Consider the following 25,983-nt stretch of genomic DNA (forward strand, 5'->3'; position numbering starts at 1 on the left):
CTCCTCCTCCTCCTCCTTCTTCTTCTCCTCCTCCTCCTCCAAATCCTCCTCCTCCTCCAAATTCTCCGAATCCTCCTCCTCCTTCCTCTTCCTCTTCTTCTCCTTCTCCTTGTCCTTGTCCTTCTCCTTCTGCTTCTCCTTCTTCTCCTTCTTCCTTTTTTTTTTTTAACTACTCTGAAACTGGCAGAGATAGATTGGAGTCAAGCTATTTGGGGGCTTGCAAACATGTAGTCCCACCTGGGAAACCACATCCTGCCAGTTTACCTTCACTGCTACTACCTAGTCCAGGGCACCCTCAAATCACCTGTGTTCTGCCATTGTCCCCTAACACAGGGGTCCCCAACCCCCAGGCCGTGGGCCAGTACTGGGCCGTGGCCTGTTAGGAAGTGGGTGGCACAGCAGGAGGTGAGCGAGGGCCTCCTGTCACATCAGCAGCAGCATTAGATTCTCATAGGAGCACGAACCCTATTGTGAACTGTGCATGTGAGGGATCTAGGTTGCATGCTCCTTATGAGAATTTGACTAATGCCTGATGACCTGAGGTGGAGCAGTTTCATACCGAAAACATCCCCGCCCCCAAGTCCATGGAAAAATTGTGTCCCTGTTGCCAAAAAGGTTGGGACTGGCTGTGCTAACAGGCCTCCTGCTATGCTTTCACTCCCTGCAGTCCCCAGTACTGCAGCCAGAGGGAGCCTTTTCAGTTGCAAGGCAGAGTATGAGCCTCCTCTCTTCAAAACCCTGAAATGGCTTCCATTTCACTCAGAGAAAAGCCAAGCCGCCCCCATCATGTGCAGGTCATACCGGTTCTGGGCCCTGATTCCCCATGTTTCTGTTCTTCATCCACCCCTGACTCGCTTGACCCAACCTCATGGGCCGCCTTATTCCTGAACACAAACGTATCAAACACATTCCCTTCTTAGGGCCTTTGCTCTAGGCGTTCCGTTTCCCTTTGCCTGGAGTGATCTTCCTGCAGATACCCGCTTGGTTAAATCCCTCACTTCATTTAAGTGTTTACTCAGATCTCCCCTTCTCGGGGATATACTTGTGGATCACCATTTTTGAAAATGAACACAGCCCCACCACACTTCTGGTCCTTCCAACTCTGTTTTACTTGTTCTTTTTTCAGTAGCTCTATATTACCTTTTAACCTTCCTAATAATTTGCCTATTATATTTACTGTGTAATATCTATTTTCCCCTCACTGATGTAAGTTTGATGAGACCAGATATCTTTGTCTATTTTGTTCACTGATGTATCCCAATTGCTGACAATAATGCTTGGGACAAAGTAATGCTCAATAATCATTCCTTAAATGACCAATTGAGCCCTGATTGTCATTCCTTGAAATACAAACTTGTAAAAAAAAATTGTAGGTCACTAGGCTACTTCCTTTATCATTTTACTTGCATTTCAAATGAAAGTTCTTTTTTTTTTTTTTTTTTTTTTTTGCTCATTCATGTTTGAGGAGGTAGTAATTTGCAAAGTAGTATCAATTTTTCTCGGGGGGAAAAATATCACCATTTTTAATATGATAATATATGATCATGTAACATTTGGGTGATTAGTGTGAAAAGCTAGTCAGTACTTCTACCATTTTTTTTTTACAAATTATGTTAACATGCTAAGGGGGTAACATGATGTTGTAGTTTAATCCATATCTTGTCCCTGACTGCCCCCTTTCCGGTGAGTTATTCAAATGTGAGTTGAAAGTCAAACATACAAAGGAGACCTCCCTAAATGCTCTGACTTTCTTATAAATATGGTGCTGTCATTACTTAGATTGAGATATGTTTGCATTTTTATCATGAGGAAACAAAGAAATGAAGTTTGAAGATGCTACGTGAATCAAAGCCTCAAGATGGATAAACCTTACCAATGGCTACTCCAGATTACTCCTGGTTTTCATGACCTCACTTATGCTCCTGTCAAAAACGCTTTATGATCCCCCTCCTCTTCTGACCAAGTTCCACAATGCTTGGTGCTTTCCATTAGAGAGCATTTGTGCCCTGTGGCAGCATTTTTCAGAGTCTGCGTTTTATGAACACGTGACCTATCCTTGTTTACGCTATGAACAGCAAACCAGAGGAACTCAGTTTCACTAACAGCCTTGCAAGGTTTTGTACATAGTAATAACAGTTTACTCTGAGATAAAACCAGCTTTGAATTCAATTCACCTACATGCTGTGTAACTCTCAGCAAGTCATTTAAACTCCTAAGCTTTAGTCTCCTTATCTGTGAAACCGGGATAATATTAGGGCCACTGTAGAAGGTGCTCAGGATGATTGAATGAGATAATACTTATAAGGCTGCTATTAGCAATTCCATCCATCATTCCCAAGTAGAATGTAAAGGTTCTACAGTAAAGAGACATGCTTTCCCTGGGAAGCTATTAGCTTATGCTAAAAATCCATATTTAATACATTAGTGATATTGTGCTTCTCATGAACCCTCAACCTTCCCAAATATGTTACTAACAACTTTGAGCTCCTCTTGCCTTGAGAAACCCAGTGATATGAGAAAGCAAGCAGTTTCACTCAGTTTGAATGTTCTTGTCGAACTTAGTAGTCCTTGCCAAAGGAGGACATTAAAGAAAATTATCCTCTTTGTAAAAACTGTAAGGCCTGGGACAGTGTCCAGCTCATTTATCATACAATGCATTTAGTGAGGAAGGGTTTCACTTTATGTAAGTAATAAGCTACACATGCATAACTTCTTTTGCTTGGATAGTGGCTCTTCAGACCTGGATTTAATTAATACAGAGCTGCATCTGGGTCTGTCAGAGGGAAGTGATGAAACATACACTCCCATATGGATTTATAGCTAGTTAGAGCTTTTGCAGACTCAACTGCAAAATCTTCAAGTGAAGGACCGAGTTTGGTTGTTGACATAGTAATATGGTCTTATCTAAATATTTTGTTTTCTTTGACTATCACTTGAGTCAAGCAGAGGAAAAACAATGGCAGTTACTGTTTCAGACACATTTATAGACATCTTCTTTTTCCCCCATGGAAAAAAAGGAACAGGACAGTGTGAGAAACTGAAGTTCATTCTTCCATTTATTCAGAGATATGAAGACATGTAAGACCTTGTCGTAACTCATGCTGCAGGAACACACAATGTGGAGTAAAGGAAGATGGCAGACATGGAAACTATCATCTCTGATTAAGCAGCATAAGTTCCACAAGAGATATCATGATTGATAAGGAGAATAGACTTCATCAGAATACTCTTTGGCATTGGGGCAGTGGGACTATGAGGAACACCCTTACTTGAACCAGACCTTGAAGTAATGGTGGGATTTCCAGGACAAAGGAAGATAGAGATCTCCAGAGAAGGAAGAGAGAGAGAGAGAGAAAGTGCACAGTCTTGACAATATAGAGTGTCCAGGCAACACTTGAAAGTAAAGTGGTTGAAGGTGAGATTGGAAAGAAAGAAAAATCATTTTATTTGAACCCCTACTATGTGCTGGGCCATGTCAGGCACTTTACAGACATGATTATCTGATTCTTTCTGTAAACCATATCTTACAGGCACGAAAAACAGGGCTCTGAGGGGTCAAAAGGGTCACATAGACAGACATGTGCAAAGCTGAAGCCAAACACAGCTGTGTGGCTCCAGAGCCTATGCCCTTCACATCAGGCACACAAATGCTAGGTAGGCTGGGGCACAGAAATCAAAAAAAGAAAGTTAACAAGAGCAAGATTATTATATTTATATCTTCTAATAAACGTTAATCCATCAACAATTGTTTTAAATGCTGCTTTAAGGTTCACTTGCTTTCATTCTTAAACTGCAAAGCAAATCCCTGGAGAGGTTCTAGATATATGCAAGATGACCCTGTGATTCCTTCATTATTACATACTATATGATTCTTTTACAACTAGTATTTTGGGGGGCCCCTTTTTCCTCCTCCCTTGTGACCTGCTGTACACCCAGCCTCTGAAGCCTGCAGGCTGATCACACTATTATTATCTTTCAACCAGTCTGTCAGCCCCTCTTTTCCAGCCCTCAGATTGACCAAAGGCAAGAAAATATATATATATATATATATACAGTTTGGTTTCCTTTTCTCTTCTTCCACCATGACTGCAGATGTTACTTCTCCCTCAGGGACAAGCAGCTCTCCATGCAGGCAGTTCACTCAAGGCTAAAGCCTTTTGCTAAGTCAAGTGTCACATGGGCTTCCATATTTAGCAAAGCAGCCCTGTTGTTTCAGGGAGAGAAGATTCTGGAACCCCTCTGTTTAACTGACATCAGCTCCACTCTCTGCTGAGCGGGGGCAAAGGAGACAAGACACCTCAGGCTGACGATTACATGTCTGTCAGTGAGCTCACATTAATGGCAATTTGCAAGGGAACACGTCAGCCACTGGCTGACTGTGGGATTTTTATTGGTCTCTTTACTTTTTAAGCATTCTCGCCATCTCGTGGCTACTTTCAATATTGCATGTGAATGAGTGGGCACAGGTTCAACCACCTTGGAAATCATTAACTCATCTATTCAAGTACTTTTTGAGACTCTAATATCTCAAGTACCTACACAGAAAAGCAAGCGGATAAAAGCAAATAATAAGAAAAGCCTAGGATAATTAATGCAATTATTTTTCACTACACTTTAAATCTCAGGAGCCAGGCTTGTTGCTGCCAGGTTTCCAAAGGCCATCAAAACTTTTCTTTTGGGTGGGACACAGTGGCTCATGCCTATAATCCCAGCACTTTGGGAGGCCAAGGCAGGCAGATCACTTGAGGTCAGGAGTTCGAGACCAGCCTGGCCAACATGGTGGTACCCCATCTGTACTAAAAAACACAAAAATTAGCCAGGTGTGGTGGCACACACCTATAATCCCACCTACTTGGGAGGCTGAGGCATGAGAATCTTTTGAACTCGTGAGGCGGATGTTGCAGTGAGCCGAGGTCACACCACTGCACTTCAGCCTGGGCGACAGAGTGAGACTCCTTCTGAAAAAAGAAACAAAAAAACTTTTCATTGACTTTTCTGCCCAGCCGTGCTGTCACCCCTAACCACATACTAGAGTTAGACAGGTCCTGCTACATGATAAGTCACTTAGCATGTTTCCATTAGAGCTATAAGACATCTGAGAAATGGAATCGAATGTCTATTTTATATACCTAGAATTACATGAGGAATAAATGCCCAGCATAGAAAAAATATCCAAAAAGGAAAAAAATTAAAATCATTTTAATTTCATCATGCAGAGATCTTGATTAATATTTTAATGTAGATCCTTCCATATTTTATGCTTATATGTTATAAAATACTATGCATGCTGTTTTTAAACCTTCTCTTTAAAAAATGTGAATGTCTCTTTTTTGTTCATTACTATATCCCTAGAGCCTAGAACACTGTTTGGCACACCAGGGTTTCTCTATAAATACTCATTAAATGAATGAATGAATGTAAATAAACCAATCTGCAGAATTGCTTTTAATATCTGTATAATATTCTACTCTTAGGATATTCTATATATATTTAACTAATCTACTCTTGTCTGATATTATGACTCTTCTTTTTTTTTTTCCTTTTGAGACAAAGTTTCCCTCTTGTTGCCCACGCTGGAGTGCAATGGCACGATCTTGGCTTACTGCAACCTCTGCCTCTCGGGTTCAAGCGATTCTCCTGCCTCAGCCTCCCGAGTAGCTGGGATTACAGGTGCCTGCCACCACATCTGGCTAATTTTTTTTGTATTTTTAGTAGAGATGGTGTTTTGCCATGTTGGCCAGGCTAGTCTCATACTCCTGACCTAAGGTGATCCACCTGTCTCGGCCTCCCAAAGTGCTGGGATTACAGGCATGAACCACCGTGCCTGGCCGATTCTTTCTATTTTTATTGTTAACAAAACTATAATAAGCAAAGGTAGTGGAGTTTGTGAGTTTTACTAGATAGTAGCATGGTAAAGGGGTCCCTCAGTCAACCTTGTGATTATGAGACCAGGTGCAGCAACGGTGGTAACTGCTTTCTAAAGAAAACGCAAGCTCTGCTATGGCGGATTGCATACTCCGTACCTTTTATCCATCAAAATGAAACCAAAGTGACATCATCTTCATCAGAACTCTAAATATGGATTCTCGAGCCTAGCTGCAAATTAGCATTGCCTACGGGAATTTCAGAACTAGGGATGCCTGGGTCCCAGGCCCCAGAGATTCTGACTTAATTGGTCTGGGTGGGTCTCACCCACAAGGATTTTCCAGAACTCCTGGGTAACTCTGATGTGCAGCTGGGACTGAGAAACTCTGCTTTAAATAGAGTGACCCACGGGGAGCATGTCAGGGAGACCTCATTAAAGTACTTGTTTCCTGGTGAAAAAGCTCTCTGAGTGCATGCAGCTCAAAATAAACACACAATGCCATGTGTATTGTAGATTCTCAGATCCAGTGCTTCGAGTTCTGCATGCTAATGCTGACTGGAACCCTTCAAACCTACTTTAGGGAACTAACAGAATTAATGCAAATGGAGCAAACGCCTAGTAGATAACATGTCAATACCACAATGACTTTAGGCCCTTGTGTACATAAAGACATAAACTACACATTGCTATTGTAATACAGTAAACCCTTTAGCAGGCATTACCCTTGTAACTCAACATGAGTATCAGAATAGGCTTCAATGGTAGGGTAGGAGAAATTAACTTGGGAACTGCATACACCTGCTGTAATTGATTCAGCACCATTTGATAGATTTGTTACAGTGTTTCTTCTCACAGATTCTTCAGAAACATAGACCACATATTCCCTTGACAATTCCCTTCGCCTGCTTATTCTCAGCTCTCATTTTATGTTTATCAGACTTCTGAGCTATCCCCTCTGAACTGAGCATGCCCGGATCATGAAGCCCCAACCCAAAACTAAGGTACAATTAAGTGCTTCACAGGGGACTGAATTGCCAGACAGTCCCATGGGACAGAAAACACCATAGGGCATTGGATGGGATCCCTGTTCCCTGGGAGATTCTAGTTAATAATAAAAGTAAACAGCAGAGAAGCATTCTCCAGTGCTGAAAGCAGTTCTAAACATATTTCTTTAGGCAATAAAGTGTCTCCTTTAGAAAACTACAGTGAACTGACGGTTCGTTATGTTTTTCTTACCACACAATTGGTTTTGATCCATGTGGTTCTTTCTTGCCTTTTAAGTGTCCTTCTTGTATTTTTTTTGGAGGGTTGGTGGGTCTCTCTAGAGAACTGGAAAGGTCAGTTATCTCCAATGTGCTAAGGGTAGAATTCAAAGTAATGTAGCTGGAAATTCTATTGAACCCTTCCTGATAGTGAAGTTTAAGCACCCAGGATGCCATCTTGAGTAGTTCACTGTCACAAAGAGTTCCACCTACATCCATCACTTGGATCCATGGCAGACGTGGAAATGTTGGACCAAAATAAAAGTTCCCTAGTAAGGATGATCACACACATCCTTTTTAAAGGGGCCATTTCTGAAAACAACACATAATTCAACTGAATAATAATGAGAATCCTCGCCACCCTTGGCTTCTGTGTCCCTCTGTTGCATAGTGGACGTGGAAAATATGTCATAACCTTGTCTCTTACTTTCACTTCCTCTCCATGTGAGGAGGAGATTTAGTGGTATATATGTCCTTAAGTCAAATGATCCCATAGAAAATACCCATTCTTGCAGCGCAACGGGTTCATCCTCCCGCTTTAAGCCAATCCCACCCCTCTGGCCACAGACTCCACCCATCCTGCTTCTTTTGGGGACCTTCTCTATCATTCCTCTGCTTTTAATAGTGTTTTCCATTGACATTAAACATGCCCAGTCTCTCCCATGCTACAAAAAGCCTCCACCTATCCTGCCTCCTCTTGTTATTGCCATAGGCTATCATCCTAACTCCCCCTACTCTGGCACACACAGACTTCGCCTAATTTATAGCGTCCACGTCCTCTCTTTTATTTATATCCTCAATTTGGCTGTAACCTGTCCCATTCCACTAAGCCCTCTCCAGCCAGAATGACTTATTGTGCCTTTGTTCTAACATGCAACAGACACTTTGCAATCTTTATTATTATTATACTTTAAGTTCTAGGGTACATGTGCAGAACGTGTAGTTTTATTACATAGGTATACACGTGCCATGGTGGTTTGCTGCACTCATCAACCCGTCACCTACATTAGGTATTTTTCCTAATGTGCTCCCTCCCCTAGCCCCCCACCCTCCAACAGACCCTGGTGTGTGATGTTCCCCTCCTTGTGTCCATGTGTTCTCATTGTTCAACTCCCACTTATAAGTGAGAATATGCAGTGTTTGGTTTTCTGTTCTTGTGTTAGTTTGCTGAGAATAATGGTTTCCAGCTTCATCCACGTCCCTGCAAAGGACTTGAACTGAAATCTTTATTCTACTGAACTTTTGGGGCAGCATTTATCACTGTGGATCACTCTCTCCCTTGAATCACTCCTTTTATTTGACCTCAGTCCGCCACATTCTCTTAGTTTCTCTTTTTCCTACCTCTCTGTCCATTTTTGCCACTTCTCCTTCCTTTTGTTCTCCTAAACCTTATGTTTACACACTGTCCTGCCCTCTACCATTTTCTCTTCTCTGGAAAGTTTCCCTGCCCGAGGGATCCATCCACTCCTTCATCTCCAAATACCAACTGGGAGCTGATGACTAAAAGCTCCACTTTATTCGAGATTGTCCTCCTGAGTCCTAAAACCTTATGTTCAACAGACCCCACAACCCCAACATGTCCCCGACTCAGCCTCCACTCGCCCTCAGCCCACTTCTATCGTTCCTGTCTCCATCAGCAGCAATGCCAAGGGCCTATTTGCCAAACCAGAAACCTGGCAATCCTCCTTCATGACCAAAAGGCCAACTCCTGTCAAGTCGGCTTCCTAAATGCCTCAGACATATCTGCCTCCTTTTGGCCACTGCTACGTTTAATCCAGGCTACTGACTCGCACTGGGACCACCTTGGCCAGCTCCCGGCAGGACTCATTGCTTCCATTCTTTCGGATCCAGTCTCGCGCTACAGCCAGAACACACATACTCTCTCTCTGGGCCACCATCTGTCCTTGTTGTCAGGACCTCCCCATCGATGTCAGAATGCAAATTCCTTAGCTTATGCTTTGTGAGGTTCTCTGTAATCTATCTGCTTGCCTTCCAGCCTACTATATGTCGATCAGCTCCGCTGCACCACACTGCAACCCTGTTCCCAGTACTTGCAGTTCCTTCAAGTTGCCTCCCTGTATCTCACCCCATGCCCTTTGTACATGCTGTTCCCCTGGGCCTGCCTGAAATGTGCTTCCACCAGCAAAGCTACCCCACTCCACTTCTGGCTTACACCTCCTCATATGCAGCCTCCCTGGTAAAGCCTCCTTGGGTCCCTAGTATCTGTGACAGTGGCCTCCCCGCATTCTCCCAGAGCACCTGTGCGTGCTCCCCTCACATCACTTCTTACCTTGGACTGAAATTGCTGCTTATCTGTGGTTTCCCCACTTTAAAAGGGCTGTACCTTCCTTACAGTAGGGGCCAAATCTTATTCATGATTTGCCCACACCTATCACATACCTGACATACAGTAAGGGATCAAGAAATATTCATTGCAGCAAGGTTTTACTTTCCTAATGCAGGGTTGTTATGGGGAATACTGATGGAAATAATCATTTTAAAGGCATTAAAGTAATAAAAGCACCCCCAGAGAAAGATGATAGATCAACCTTTTACCCGTTAATATAATTTTTAGACATGTCTATATGCCATAAACAGTTCAAATAGCCCAGCATTTAATATGGTTCCTTTAATTAGTCTGAGGGAAAGAAGAAAACTATAATTAAAAGGATGTGCCTTGTAGTTACTTGCAAGTATTCATAAAAATCAGACACTAAAGGAATAAAGCAGCCAGCAACAAGAGAGGCAAGCTGCTATTTCCAGGTACTGGGGTCACTGTGTGTTTGCCTGCACCCTCTTCTGGGTTGACTGAGAATAGCTTAAGTGTTGAAAAGACTCCCAAAGGAGGTCTTTATGCTTAGGATAAACCCAGATTCAGATCAACTCTATCTAGGTTCCAGATTCAGATCAACTCTATCTTTCTAAATGAGAATGAGTAGTTGAAAATCTGGGAAAGAAAGTGTATGACATTATGCTTGATCAGGAAACTGCTTTTTTCCAGCATGACATGAGCTCACTGCACAGGAGGCTGCACGCCCGGGTCTGTGCTGTGTGGTGCCTCCTGTGTCCATCCCACTGAGAGGGATGGGCTCCGTGGTGGTCACCCGGGGGCCGTCATCACTAGGAACACAGCTTGTCCCCTTACACTACCAGTGGCCCCTGCCCTAGCAGCCAGAAAACTAAGCCAGGGGACCTCCTCTGTCTAGTAGACCCTCCCTGAAGCACATTGGCCAGATTCAGCAAACATTCAACAAATATTTTATCCAGCAACCCTATCTCTGACATACCTCACCCCACTGTATCACCTTCTGGTCTCCTTGCTTCACTTCTTCAAGCCACTTGTTCTTCCTCTTAAAGATTAGCCTCTTAAATTGCTTGAACTTAAGAATTTTTTCTTTATTATTTTTAACTTGTCTGAATCCCTCCCTCCCCCTCATTCTTTGTTTTACTTTCTGTTGTTTTTAAACGACTTCCATTTAGCTCATCATTTTTTTTCTAAGTGGATACCTTTATCTTATGATTTATTATTACTTTCGTCTTACTTTAACTCCGACTCATCTTGTGCTGAGAGGCTTTCAAGCTTTACATTTTCTGAGCTCTAAAACTGTTTGTTCTTTTGCATTGTCTTGGCTTATTTTAATATTTTATCATGGGAGGCTGAGGTGGGTGGATTGCTTAAGTCCAGGAGTTTGAGATCAGCCTGGGCAACATGGTGAAACCCCGTCTCTACAAAAAATACAAAAATTAGCCAGGCATAGTGATGCATGCCTGTAGTCCCAGCTACTTGGGAGGCTGAGGAGGGAGGATTACCTGAGCCCAGGAGATAGAAGTTGCAGTGAGTAGAGTTTGTGCCATTGTACTCCAGCCTGGGCAACACAGTAAGACTCTGTCTCAAAATATATATATACATCAATTTTTATATTAAAGTCCATGTTCAGTTTCTGACTTGTATATGAATTACTCTTTGCCTCATTTTTACTTTATCTACTGTTTCACTAATCATTCCTAACTCTTGTGTGTGTGTTGTCATTTTAACCCGACGTTTCGCTTGATGTTTAAACCTCTTTTGCTTGTTTTTTCTTTCATTGCTCAGGTAAGTGTTACCTTCCACTTTTATGTTTAAATGTGATCTTTTTCTTGTTTTACGAAGGGCGGTTGAGGAGGCATGCTGATAAAGGGATCATCTGAAGGCAGTCCTGCTCTTGGGAGGATGTGTTTTCTCTTGCTGAGGGTACTTCCTAGGGGAGAGGGTAAGGGGAGGCAGAGCCCATTCTAGGCACGTTCCTTCACTTTGTTTCTTTGTAAGTAAAGAAATAAGGAGCACTGAGTCAGGAAGTGAGGCAAACCATGGGCTGATGGAAGCCCTGTTGGGCTACTGGAGAATGAAGATTCTATTTTCTGCTTATAACAGTGATTTTTGCAGAAGTATCTACATACCAGTACCAAAACCATTACTACAGCCTATTTCTGCATAGACAGCTGCTTCTTGGCTTTCATTGTAAGTGAAGAAAGTAGAGGAGACCTAAGAACAAGAGGCTCCTCTTGTAATCCTCCCCAAAGATGGTAATGTGATCCAAAAAGCGAATGCAAAGGAAGAAAGCAAAGAGAAAGGAAGGAAGGAAGGTAAGGTTGGAGGAAAGGAGGAAAGAGGGAGGGAGAGAAGGCAGAGAAAATAAAATGGATTTCATGCAATTTTTTGTTTGTTTGTTTTGAGACAGAGTCCTGCTGTGTCGCCCAGGCTGGAGTGCAATGGCACGATCTCAGCTCACTGCAACCTCCACCTCCTGGGTTCAAGCGATTCTCCTGCCTCAGCCTCCCAAGTAGCTGGGATTACTGGCGCCCCCCACCATGCCTGGCTAATTTTTGTATTTTTTAGTAGAAACAGGGTTTCACCATGTTGGTCAGGTTGGTCTTGAACTCTTGACCTCAGGTGATCCACCTGCCTCAGCCTCTCAAAGTGCTGAGATTACAGGCGTGAGCCATCGCACCCGACCCAAGTGTTTTTATATCAGCTTTCTTATTGTACAGACTAAGACAGAAAAAAGAATCAACCACCTTAGCCTGGAATCCCTGAAAAATAAACTCCAGTGTCTATGCTTAACAGTGGCTTCTCAACAAGGGAAGTGGGGGGAATTTTGCTCTCCAAGGGACATTTGGCAATGTCTGGGACATTTTTGGTTGTCATAACTTGGGAGAGGCTGGAGAATGCTACTGCCATCTAATGGTGAAGCTAGGGAGTTGCTAAGCCCCCTACATGCACAGGACAGCCCCTTGCAGACAATGCAAATGATCTAGCCCTCAAGGTCAGTAGAGCTGAGGTTAAGAACCTGCTATAGGCCAGGCGCGGTAGCTCATGCCTATAATCCCAGCACTTTGGGGGACGGAAGGGGGCGGATCACCTGAGATCAGGAGTTCGAGACCAGCCTGGCCAAAATGGCGAAACCCCATCTCTATTAAAAATACAAAAATTAGCTGGGTACTGTGGCACGTGCTTGTAATCCCAGCTACTCAAGAGGCTGAGACAGGAGAATCATTTGAACTCAGGAGGCAGAAGTTGCAGTGACCTGAGAGCGCACCACTGCACTCCAGCCTGGGCGACAGAGCAAGATCCTGTCTCCAAAAATAAAGAACCTACTATAATGAGTTTTCCCGACAATCTTCCCCTTACCTTCCAATACTTCTAGGCTCGACCACCGGATGAACATACAACATCTCCTCGGGTAAACACAGTGTCAGTTCCAGTATCCCAGTCATCTCCGTGGTATCACTTTTCTCCACATCTTTCCTAGGCTGAGGGGCGTAGACCTGGATTTTCTTTTCCCAGCATTCATTTTCTTCCTCTTGAATGTTCGATTACTCAATCAATCAACTGTCATGAAGAATGTACAACAGGCCTGGAGAATGTGCAGATTTGCTCACTACTCTCTCAAAGCAGGATGAACTATCCGTGTTTTGGTAGAGCTGAACAAACCCACACTGTCCATCTCAACAGGCCACTTAAGCCCCCAGCAGCCCGGTCCCCAGAAGACACTCAGCTTCCTTAGGGCAATGACACCATTTGTCCAGACCCAGCAGGCCCCTTGTGACTGCCTTCCTCCATGAGTTCCAAACGTCCCTGGTGGCTCTTTCAACTTACGAATTTGAGGTGAAAGAAGAAGAGAAACAAATGTCTTCATGGGAGGGGACGAAGTGTGGCGGTGAAGAGCGAGGGTCCTGCAGCCAGATGCCTGCATTCGGCTCCCAGCTCTGCCATGCATTACCTGGGAGACTTGGCCACCTTCTTTAACCACTATGTGCCTCAGTTTCCTTATTTATAAGGTGGGAATACCGTCAAGGTTCCCTAGAGGATCAAATGAATAAGGATAAGGAAAGCACTTAGAACAGTATAAGGCACAAAGCACCTGTGTGGTAAAGGGTGGACATTATTAAAGGGAGACAGGTCTTCAAGTAGGAGCCAAGAAGTGAATGTTCCCATCACTAATACCAACCTAAAATAGCATTAGTCCAAATGTATCATGCACGTGGTCAGCATAGCCAAAGGTTGCCTCACTGCAAGGTTAAAGAAGAAGCTAAACAAATTTCACTTCCTTACAAGGGCAACAGGACTGGACTCCATCCTTCTTGACGTGGATTGTTTCCTCTTTCCTGTTTAAGAATGAGCACATTGGGTGCAATTCTCCAAGGCTCCCCACTGGTTTATTCTTCCCTCCTGGCCTTTGCCCTTAGAGAGGTTTATAGCCTTCTCCCCAATAACTCAGTACATAGTCATTAAGAAGCACGAGTAAAATGGGATTTTAATGACTTCATTAAAGGTAATAAATATGTCTATGCCCTTAAGGTCATATAAAACAAAATAGTTTAAAAATCATTGGCCATAGTTATATTTTTCCACGAGCTGAGTTTTAAAATAGTATAAAGTCTGTGGTAAATTAAGAGAGATTTCAGCCCACTAACATTCCTAAACCGTTCTAAATGGGTCAGGAATTCAACTGGAATATCTATGGGTTTTTTTGTTTCTTCTTATTTCCTGATAATGCCATATGTTTTATAATTTAGCATCTTATTAAGGAGGTAAGAGCCTTAAAACTTTTAAAGTCAATTCTTGTTTTTAACTATATAAATTATTTTTAGTGGAGAATTTGCTTATTATTATTTTGACAGAATGCCTACATTCATTTTAAGATTTAGGGGATTATTGAGCTACTCTTTTTCGTATCTCCAGCATATCAAGCAGCATCTGGAACAGAGAAGACATTTTCATTTATGTTTATTAAATAACCAAAACATACATATGAATTAGCAAATAAACTATAATAAAGGCAATAGTTAGGGCTTCTTTTAGCATTTCCTTTTGTCTTTAAACTAGTTCCTTTTATAGAAACTACTCATTATGGCTGGGCACAGTGGCTCACATCTGTAATCCCAGCAATCTGGGAGGCCCAGGCGAGTGGCTCACCTGAGGTCAAGAGTTCGAGACCAACCTGCCCAACATAGTGAAACCTCGTTTCTACTAAAAATACAAAAAAATTAGCCAGGCGTGGTGGCAGGTGCCTGTAATCCCAGCTACTCCGGAGCCTGAGGCAGGAAAATCGCTCGAACCCGGGAGGCGGAGGTTGAGGTGAGCCGAGATTGTGCCACTGCACTCCAGCCTGGGCAACAAGACTAAAATTCTGTCTCAAAAAAAAAAAAAAAAAAAAGGAAAGAAAGAAAAGAAACTAGTCATGACAATAGTTTACTTGCTGTAAGAATCACATTGAACATTAAACCTTTCCATCTTCATTTTCATAACATCTCTTTGACTTGGGGAAGGACAAATGACTCTTTACCTGCAGGGTGAACTATTACATTCCCCGAGGCACTGACCACGACTCAGTCTAGCATAATCAGAACCCCATCCAACCAACCTAATATGTCGTGTAAAGGGCACAGTCTGGCTTCTGAGAGAGATGGATCTCAATCTCATCGCTGCTGCTTCTTAACCCCTCTGAGCCTCAATTTCTTTTTGTATCCAAGGGGAACAATAGTGATTTTGTCGAGATGAGGTATGCGAAGTCCCTGGCGCGCAGTGAGCACTCAGCAATAAGTGTTATTTATTGGGCCAAGATTCCAACTACTTTCATAAAATAGCAGGAAAGTCAAATGGAAAGCCGACTTGATGGTAGGGGAGGCTTCTACCCACCAGCTAATTCCATGTTTCTCAACCCTGCACTGAATGTTAAAATCACCTGGGGAACTTTTGAAAAATTATGATGCCTGGTCCCAACCCCATGGAGCCTGGTTTAAATGGGGACAAGATAGCTATAGGTTTTTCAAGTTTCTCCAGGGGATTCTAATGACCACCCAGGGTGGAAAAGCCTGGAGCTAACGGGGGTGCAGGACCAGTGTCCTCATAGGAAGTCAAAGGTTTGGTGGTAAACGACCACTGAAGCACATTTTCAAGGTGAGATCCATTGGAATGCATATTCCTGTCCTTAAACTCAATCTAGTGTAAAATGATGGGTATCTTTTAATAAGACCTTCAGCACGGGTTCTAGAGCCGCCTGTTCTCATACTATGTGTCTAATTAGCAGCCATATATTCAGTTAAGCACAAAATTTATCGAACCCCTCCTATATGCCAGGAATTGTGCTATTCTTCTGGGGTCCGGAACTGCGGGTAACACGGTCTTTGCCGTCATTTCCGGTCTAGTGAAGGAGATAGAGGAGACTGACAGTTCTGTGTGACAGACAGTAGGAGACGGATCACTAAAACAGGCTCAGGAGGGAGAGGGCCTGACAGGACATCCAGAGAAGGTGATGACAAGGAATTAACCAGGCAGAGAAGAGAGATCCAAAGACAGGATTTTGGTGGCTCGAGTGAGGAGGAGTGTTTGCCAGTTTCATAAAACAACCATAAATTAATATTGCTTTATATTTAACTTACCAGTTTAAGTCAGTGGGCACCTTTTGTACATTTAAGATGAAAATTAGGATAATAGGGGCTTAGAATATTCCTACATGGCAACATCTCATTAATTGAATTTCCTGGGATGCATGTGTGACAATGTCCCAACATAGCATATTAAAGGGGTTGAGTGAATAACTTTTAGTATTGCTTCTAACTATTTTAAAGTTCTAGAACAGAAGTAGAATGGTTTTGCAAGTTGCCTTTCTCTCACTTTATTTCTGCTTTTCTATTTATATAACAGACTAATTAAGGCACATTTTGTGTGTCTGTCATTGTCTATATATGAGATAGTCAGATTCATGGAAATGTCACTTGCGGTCTGAGTGTAAAATTAAATCTCTGGTAGTTGGCCTATTGACAGCTCTGGTTTTAACCAGTTAGACAGAATGACTTAAAAATATATTACTTCTTATGCTCGGTGGCATTTGACTATAGAATTATTGCAATCTAGAGATTTGGGAGGGATATCAAAACATTTCAGAATTGATACTTGGCTTACAATACACATAAATTATGTGTTTCTATTTTCTCATTTCCTATGATCATAGCGCTAGAGTGCTCAAGGGGTCAGCCTTTTCCCCCTCCAAAAACCTCATGCTTAAAGATGCTTTCAGAGCTTTCAATAAAAAGCACTCTTGATAATAAACTAAAATATTTCCTTCTCTCAGATCATCTGTATGTTTTTAGCTTTGAGAACTAAAAAGCACTATTCAATGCAGGGTATGAAATCAGTCAGTATTCTCTCCTTTAAAATCCAAAATTAACTAAAAATAAACAAACACATAAAAGGAGAATTTTTTGGCTCTAGGGATAGTACTAGCTTAGGCAAGGATGAACACAGACCCTCAAATGTCTTCATGACCCTTTCTGTGTGCCTCTATCTCTTGGTTCTGTTGTCTTTGTTTTCTAGCAGGATCCTTCTACACAGAGGAAACTGAATACATTTCATGACCTTTTAATGGGAAACCCACTCTCAGTGAAGCTTTCCAGTCCCCCAAAAGAACTCCAGTTGGTTCTGGTTGGGTCACATGCCCACTCTGGACCAATCATTACGTTTAGAGAAATGAGGCTTTCTGATTGACACTTAGCTCGACCACCGTGGTTGGACAGCACACTTGAAGGATGTACCCATCAGAATCACATGAAGAGGCACAGAAAAGTTCCCTGAGAAAAGAATTGAGGCAGATAGACTAAGAGTCGGCCAATACTGGTAATCATGTTATTATAAGGTTTCTCTATTTCCTCCTTCAAAATTTGAATATTTCCACTAGATAAAAATGAAGATTTAATTTGAAATATTAATGAGATTCTATAGTTGGCATTTCCTCTTTTTAAAGTCCTTTCAGCTACTGACATAGTTCCCTTCAATGAACAATTGGCTTTTTCTATTACATTACAAAATTCTCTTTGGTTAGTCAACTGTCTGAGGCAACTGTTAGAAGCTCATATTACTAGTGCATCAGAAAAATAATTATAGTTTAAAGTAGAAATAAGTTAACCAAACCTAATCAGCTTGAATTTTTTGTTTCTCCAGAGAGCCAGATAGGGGAAGAAGGAGAGAAGTTTGGAAATTATGAGCAATTTCACTTTTGTTCTCTCCACTATATAAGACTTCTATGAATAGTTGCTACTGTCTTTTATTTCTGTGTAGTTATTGCAATTTGAAAGCATTCATTTCCACTCAAGGAGCCTCCAACAAGGTAGAACTACTTGTGGAGGTCATTTTGATCTAAGGTTGGTCCTCCGTTTTGAAGATCTAGAAGTTTGATTAATTTTTCCCCAGTACATTCAAACATGATCACTATCTCCAGATCAGCCTGGTACCAAACTCACAGAAGGAACCTGAACATCTTTCTTGAAGACGAAGGAGTGGCTACTCATTCAGGATATTAGAAGAGTAGAACAATAGTCTAGGTTGGAGATTGCGAGGGCCTCTACACACCAGAGGTAAAGGGGTTAAATAAGGGAGAATGAGAATGGAAAGTGGTAAGAAGATAGAATTGGGAGGGCTTGGTCACTATTAAAGTTTATGAGAGGGAGCTTTCAAGAAAGATGTCCAGGTTCCTTCTGTGAGTTTGGTTCTGCCTTGTTAGAGGCTCCTTGAGGCCTTTTCTTACGATGCAGAGAGGTAGTATAATGGAGCATCAATGTCGTGTTTTAATTATTATTTCACAATATAAGAAGACAACCTGTGTGTCCATCTATGTGATACTTGAATCATTACCACAAAATCTCCAGCTTAGCCTACGTAGCTATGAGACATTCACCAACTAACTCAAGAGACAGCTGATTCTTTTTTTGAATAGTTGACATTTAGGATGTTCTTCTTTATATTGATCTCATATCTATCGCACTATGCCTTCCATCCATCGATGAAGAATCGCATCTGGGCCTGGTAGAACAAGCCCAAATCCTTTTTCATAGGACAACCCTTCAAATTCTTCAAGATGGTTATCGAGTTCCCCTTCATCTTTGCTTCTCCAGACCAAACTTTTCCTGTTTTACTTTATGAGTTTATGTAAAGAAAATAAATCGAAATTAGAAATAGAATTGGACAATAATATGGAGGCTGCCTATTGTAGATGAAGCAGTGAGCTCAGTTCCAGGGATAAATAGGACGGAAAGCTTAGTGGCTGTCTTTAACACATTCACAGTCTAGTGAAGAAGCCAATGCATAAGTGGAAAGAATAATAAAATGTGCTAAGTGCAGTTGCAGAGATTAAAAGAAAAAAGATGCTGTGCAAATATGATGGAGGAGACAGTTCTGCCTGCAGCAGTCAAGGAATGTCTGGCAAAGGAGGTGAAGTGTGAGCTGAATCTTGAAAGGCAGATAAGAATGGGGCAGGTGACTATGGCATGGAGCTGGGCAGGGAAGTGGGGGAGCTTCTGTGTGGTCCTCCACAAAGAGGGAGCACAGGCACATGCAAAGGTTAAGAACAGTGTGCTCACGGAACTGCAGGTCAGCCAGGTGCTGGATGCGCAAGTGGTAGGAGGAACAGGAGGAAGGAGATGACCCATGGCAGGCAGGAAGCCGCACATCTCCTTGTAGGTCATGGCAGGTTTGCTTGACAACATGAAAACAGCTATCTGCTAGCCATAAAGACCCACTGGATGATTTTAAGCCTGGAAATGACACTGTCAAATTTCAATTTAGTAAAATGCATCAGGTGGCTGCATAGAGAGATGATGATGGCATGAGGGGACAAGGGGCAAAACAGAAATGATCAGGGCATAGCAGTACTTAGGCAATGGAGGTGGAGAGGCAAGGTGTAGACCCACATTGTCACACAGGTACAGTACATTCAGTACTTGAATGGATGTGAGTGAAACAAATGGTCAGAAAGATTTAAAAATAAATGTCCTTAAAGACTCCAACTTTTTCAGTCATCTCATGTCATACTCTTGCCCATCTCCTCACCATTTGGTTACATATTGATGGAAACTAGTGAGCCTTCTCCCACAATTTCACTGCAACCTATTCTTCCTCATGGTGCAGTGATCTTGCAATAATAACGATGTCACTATTTACATTGTGGTGCCATCTTAAACTGCAATTAATTCACAGTTCCAGGCTATTAGGAACTATTGTCATAACAGCTATGGCTTCCTTTATCTGCAAATGCTGAGTTGTGAGATATATAATTATATGCGACAGTAATTAGTTTTAAATTTATTTTTGTAATTATACTAATTGAACATGGATATGAATTTAAAAGTATGAAGGGCATGGCATCGAGCCTGATGCAATGTCTTCATAAGAGGTAGATGAAAGAAATGATTGTTATGAGTAGGTGAAAACAAATCTTGCTCATTTGTAAAAGTGCAGTGTAAATACAATGACCCATGTATCCCCTCCCGGTTGAATGCCAGCATAGTACGGTTGCCATGTGGAGTCTTCATGAGACCTCATTTGAAACTGGGCCAATGCCCAAATCAAGGGGAGAGCATCCTGGCTGCTGCTGCGACTTAAGACCTGCAGCATTCCCTTGGACCTCCCCCATGAATATTTGAAATTTCCCTAGAAGACATGCCCAGTAGGGTCTAATCTCACCACTCTTGCATACCCAGGGCCTATGATTCCCACTATTCTTCAACTTCTAGCAAACATCCATTGGTGATCTCTCCAAGCCCCACATCCTAAGATCCCAATTGTCTGCAGTATCTGTCCAGCCCTGCCCTGGCAAACCCCGCAGCCTTCTCCTGGTGGTGGCAGTGAGTTCTAGAGAACAGAGCTGCTTAATCTCCCTTGGCTCAGCTCCTTTATATGAGCCCATCTGCTCTTCAATTCTGTGTAGATCACAGCCAAGTCCAGCCTTTGTATAAAACACTTGGGGCCCCAGACCAGTCAAGAGGGAGGAGTAGGCAGGTTTTCCGCTGCACATCTTCCTAGATGAGCTCTACTGTATAAGCTGATAGACCAAGGATTACATCAGGCCCTTTAGTATATCCATCAGCAGCAACGTGCCATAACCACTGAAACTCTAATAACGGCCCCCCAGGATGCATTTGTCTCCTACTTACCAGTTCATGTCTTGTAAACCCTTAGGTGTCCAGTGATAGGTGCCTAAGCATAATCATAGGAGGATACCAGGCCAATGAGAATTGGCAGACTCAGGCACTAACAAAATATAGTACTTGTTTTGAAAAATAGGAAAAGAAAATCTGCTTGATCAAATTCTTTTTTTCTCTAGGAAAATGTATTGCTAAGCAAAACAAACAGGCTTTACCACGTGAAAATAAATACCTGCAACTTGTTCCTCTTTAAGTAAATTAGGAAGCAGTAACAAGGATCCAGTTTCAGCTTTGCTCATCAGCACCATGGACACGTACGTGTTAGTATTGACAGAATTCCCCTTTTGTCAGTAATATCCGCCGTCTACTGGATGCCCAATATGAGTGGGCCCTTCTCTAATCTTCCACATAGTCATGAAGATGGGCATTTTCCCATTTTGCAGACGAGAAAACTAAGGTGCAAAGACAGGTTAAGTGGCGAAGCCTGGATCTGAATCAGATCTGGCTGCACTATGGCAGTTCAGCAAGTCAGTCTCTGGGAACCTTAGAGATGGGAAGATGGGACATGTACACGTAGAACTGTGGTGCATGGTGTCATGTGGCAGGCATCCCAAGGGTGGCAAAGTGGCACAGGAGCTCAGAGGGAAACACCATTTCTGACTGGCATGAAAGCTCAGTTTGGCTGGCAAAGGGGCTGCATGGAGATGGTGAGGAACAGTCCCCAAGGTGTCTAATCACAACCTCACAAACAGTTTGCAAGCCAATCCCCCACAAAACTTAACAAAGCTGTGCAAAACTGGTGCTCAGGAAATCCCTATAGACTTAGAAACCTCACTACCTTTCATTTTCCTAACTTCCCGTGTTGTGGATTCTGCCTGGCCATCGATCTTATGGCTATAAGTGATTTCCAAATTCTTTGTAGGTTCGTTTCAATTTTCTATGTTTCTTCTAGTCCCTGCAGAAATCAACACTGGGGGCTTTGTGTCTCAGAAATCAACATTGGGGCTTTATGTCTTCAAAAAAAAAAAAAAGGAAAGGAAAGAAAGAAAAAGAATTAGAATATATATCACACCGTATCTTACTTTGGAAAAAGACTCCCCAGAGGAAAATATACTTTTTGAAATATTGCATATCCTTACTCTTAGTTGCTGAGAAAATCTAGCCTTTCCGTGAACTTGCCAGAGAGCTGGTAAGTAGAAACAATTTCTGAATAAAATGCTTGCAATACTGAGGTGTCTGCTAGAGGGCAACATATGTTAAATAATAATGTGGCTGTTTTTCTGCAGGATGGCACAAAGTTTATCTAGTTCAAAAGCAAAGTCCAGAGCCTACGATACTCAAATGATTTTTTGTTTAAACAAAATCCAGGGTGACCACTGGCATCTCAACTGAAAACCAACAGCCCTTGCAGTTTTGCTACTTTTCAAGGGGTTTATTTATAATGAACACCTTAATAAGTGCCTTTGTACCCTTTCCAAACAGCTTTACAAAATAATCTCGTTGTTATTTAAAGTAGCTAAGCCTTCTCCACCAACAACTGTGAAATCCTCTCCAGAAAGCTCTATTAACGTTAGTACCTGAAAACAAACTGATCAAAGAGGAAGGTGAAAGGAAAATACATCATCAAGGACAGAGACATGTGATGAGTGTTGTACTTCAAAACAGCATTTTATTTATTTATTTATTTATTTATTTAAGATGGAATCTCGCTCTGTCACCCAGGCTGGAGTGCAGTGGCGAGATCTTGGCTCACTGCAACCTCTGCCTCCTGGGTTCAAGCGATTCTCCAGCCTCAGCCTCTTCCGTGGTTGGAATTACAGGCATGCACCACCACGCTCGGCTATTTTTTTTGTGTTTTTAATAGAGACAGGATTTCGCCACGTTGGCCAGGCTGGTCTTGAACTCCTGACCTCAGGTGATCCACCCACCTTGGCCTCCCAAAGTGCTGGGATTATAGGCGTGAGCCACCATGCTTGACCCAAAACAGCATTTAATCTCAAGAGCAGACAAGGATAGGCTCCCAGGGTACCCCATTTGTAACACTAATCAGAGGGCCTATGTTGGTGATTTTTTTCCATTATCTGTGGTGCACACATCATATTATGCAAAGAGAGACTTTGTTGTCCAGTTTTGAAAAGGTTTTTCTGGCTGGTAATTTTGGTGAGGCTATGCCTGGTGTAAAAGTGAACATGCAAGGGATGTAGATGTTACTCACGTTGGGCCTGTCTCCCCCACGCCTTCCACTCCCCCACCCTGTACCTTCGCTAAGGAATAGATTTGTTTCATCCTCATTTATCTAAGAAATGAAGGTTCTAAAACTTTGGCTTTTAGGCAGGGCACAATGGCTCACGCCTGTAATCCCATCACTTTGGGAGGCTGAAACAGGCAGATTGCTTGAGCCCAGGAGTTCGAAACTAGCCTGGGCAACATGGCAAAACCCCATCTCTACTAAAAATACAAAAAATTAGCCAGGCATGGTGATGCATGCCTGTAGCCCCAGCTACTCAGGAGGCTGAGGTGGGAGGATCACCTGAGCCCAAGAGGTCAAGGCTGCAGTGAGCTGAGATTATGCCACTGCACTACAGCCTGGGCAACTGGAATGAGACCCTATCTCAAAACAAACAAAAAACAACAAACAAAAACCTGGCTTTTAAAGCCATCGTAAATATGTTTTGTAGGAGGGATTTGTCATGCCTGAAAAAGCTTCATACCTGTTCCCCTATCTCCCAGCATGCATACTTTAGCAATATCAGATTAAAAACCACATTTCCTACAGAAAAACCCTAGGTGGACATACAACGAAAACATTTTAAATTGTTCCCATCTGATAAAAGCACAAAGGATGATGTCTCCTTGGAAAGATCATGCAGAATATGGAACAGCGCTGGCTCCAGAGGTCATCAGGTGACTAGCCTGTGAGGCTAGGCTGTCAGGCAAATTGGCTGTGAGCTGTCACTGTGTCCCAAGAGCACTTAAAATGTCAAAACCTTCACTCAGATTTTAGCACACAAAGTCCCACGACCCCCTTCCTGCAAATCCAAAGAGCCTTATGACGGTTAGGCACTGGGCAACCTTGAACTTGGTAGGACTGATTAAACACTAACAGCTTCCATCTGAGACCACGTCTCCCCAGGAAATGTCTGAATGGATAAAACTGTTCTCCACTCATTTCAGGGGCTCCCAGCTGACTCCAGAGGCCCACCCTGCGTGCCCTCAAGTACGAGAGAACTCCTTAGAGGTGGGATGATTTTTCTGGTATCCTTATCAAACTCCAGCTCTGGAGTAGCATCATGCATCGCACATTTATCTCAGCCCCTCTCAAAATCAGAGAGGATCTCAGGGCCTCAAATCCTGGGGGATCTGATGATCTTTGTGGCCCAGAATCATCAGCAGCTGAGCTGCAAACCTTTGTGCATGTTTCATGATGAAGAGGAAGTGATATCCCGGGTATTCCTGAATAACACATCACTGCTCACAAACAGGAAGTGGTCACAGAGGTGACCTGTTTACACCCTACTCATTTTTGATACTTTTGAAGATGTTGTTTCTGGGAACATCCTGAAGCAGACTCTGAAGACACTCAATTGTACTGAGTGGTCTGAGACAACTTCTTTTCTTTTTCTTTCTTTCTTTCTTTTTTTTTTTTTTTTTTTTTTTTGATAAGGGGTCTTGCTGTGTCGCCAGGCTGGAGTGCAGTGGTGCAATTTCAACTTACTGCAACCTCTGCCTCCTGGATTCAAGCAATTCTCCTGCCTCAGCCTCCCAGGTACCTGGGATTACAGGCACACACCACCATGCCCAGCTAATTTTTGTATTTGTAGTAGAGATGGGGTTTCACCATGTTGGCCAGGATGGTCTCAATCTCTTGACCTCATGATGTGCCTGCCTCGGCCTCCCAAAGTGCTGGGATCACAGGTGTGAGCTACCGCGCCTGACTGAGATAACTTATTCTTCCAGCTCTGCTAGGTCTCCTCCTACCTCTGAGACTGCTCCTTCTCATCTCTTTTGCTCACTCCTTCACTCTACCTAGTCCTTAAACTTGGGGAATCCTAAGGATTCTGTTCTTGACCTTGCTTAGCTCTGAAACTCTATATGTCCTTTCTGGGGCAATTCACTTCAACTACTACAGATGTGCTCAAGACATCTGTATCACTAACCTGAGTTCTACATTCTTGCCCTAATCACTTATTTGATTTCTCCGCCTGGAGGTCCCACACAAACCTTAAATGTAGCAATTGCAAATATGAATTCATTATCTTTACCACCAAAAGGTGTTCCTCCTTCTCTGTCTCAATAAGGACCACCATCCACTCAGTTCCTCTCTCGGGGGAGCAATTAGGAGACAGAAATCACACGGCCAATTGAAAAAAAATGAACAATATTTAAAAAATCATTAAACTATGACAGTGGAGTAAGTATAAAGAGGACTCTCAAGGGCAGTCGAGAGCTAAGAAAAAGTCCGCAAGTAAGGACAAATTTGGAACTGGGTTCCCTTGTAAGGACCGAGGTTCAGGTCCACTGGAGAAAGTGTTCTTGCAGTCCACTGGATGATGGAGAGTTTGGCTGGGTTGTCCACACCAGAGCTGATCAGCAGTCACTCAGCAGCAGGAACTGACCCTCTGTGATGCAGGTGAGCCCGGGTTGATGGGCAGTTCACAAGGGAGTTGGAGATCAAGTCCTGGAGTATGTCTTGTCTGCATAAAGACGGCTTCAGCAATGTGATGCCAGGCCAGGGCAGTGAGGTGACCCAGGGACTGCATATTCTGGGTGTGCAGCTGGGGCAGGGAACCTTTGGATGTCCACACGCACACATCTGCACCACCAGAGCAAGAGCAAGAAAATGCAAAACTTAGCATCAAAACCAGAAGGAGCCAGGGGCAGTGGCTCACGCCTATAATCCCAACACTTTGGGAGGCCGAGGCAGGTGGATGACTTTGAGCTCTAGAATTCGAGATCAGCCTGGGCAACATGGCAAAACCCTGTCTCTACTAAAAATACAAAAGTTAGTAGGGCAAGGTGATGCACACCTGTCATCTCAGATACTTGGGAGGCTGAGGCAGGAGACTCGCTTGAACCCAGGAGGCAGAGGTTGCAGTGAGCCGAGATCACGCCACTGCACTCCAGCCTGGGCGATAGAGTGAAACTCTCTCTCAAAAACAAACAAACAAAAAAACACAGGAGGAGAAGTGTCTTTCTTCCTGCAATGTCCCTCCAGTACCCTCCATGGACACAGTAGAAGAGAAATGCTTAGAGTCCAGTTTATTATCACAGAGCAGGTACTGAAAGGTGAATTTGGAGCTGAGCTATAATAAATCTGACCGGCACAGTGGCCCAAACTAAACTCCTTCCTACTCACTTCTCACAGTTGGTTGCCAAATCTTGCTAACAACTTAGCAG

At 42.9% G+C, this 25,983-nt stretch overlaps 1 protein-coding gene across 1 annotated transcript in view; it reads left to right on the forward strand.

Moving 5' to 3' along the window:
- The window catches only part of PHACTR1 (phosphatase and actin regulator 1), a 552,716-nt gene that overhangs the window by 170,942 nt on the left and 355,791 nt on the right, over positions 1-25,983 (forward strand). Inside the window, 1 exon segment of the mRNA XM_011989667.1 lies at positions 15,907-15,920. Coding sequence (XP_011845057.1) covers positions 15,907-15,920 — 14 coding nt within the window.

This window comes from Mandrillus leucophaeus, unplaced genomic scaffold (assembly GCF_000951045.1).
Source record: "Mandrillus leucophaeus isolate KB7577 unplaced genomic scaffold, Mleu.le_1.0 Scaffold36, whole genome shotgun sequence".
Taxonomy (NCBI): Eukaryota; Metazoa; Chordata; class Mammalia; order Primates; family Cercopithecidae; genus Mandrillus; species Mandrillus leucophaeus.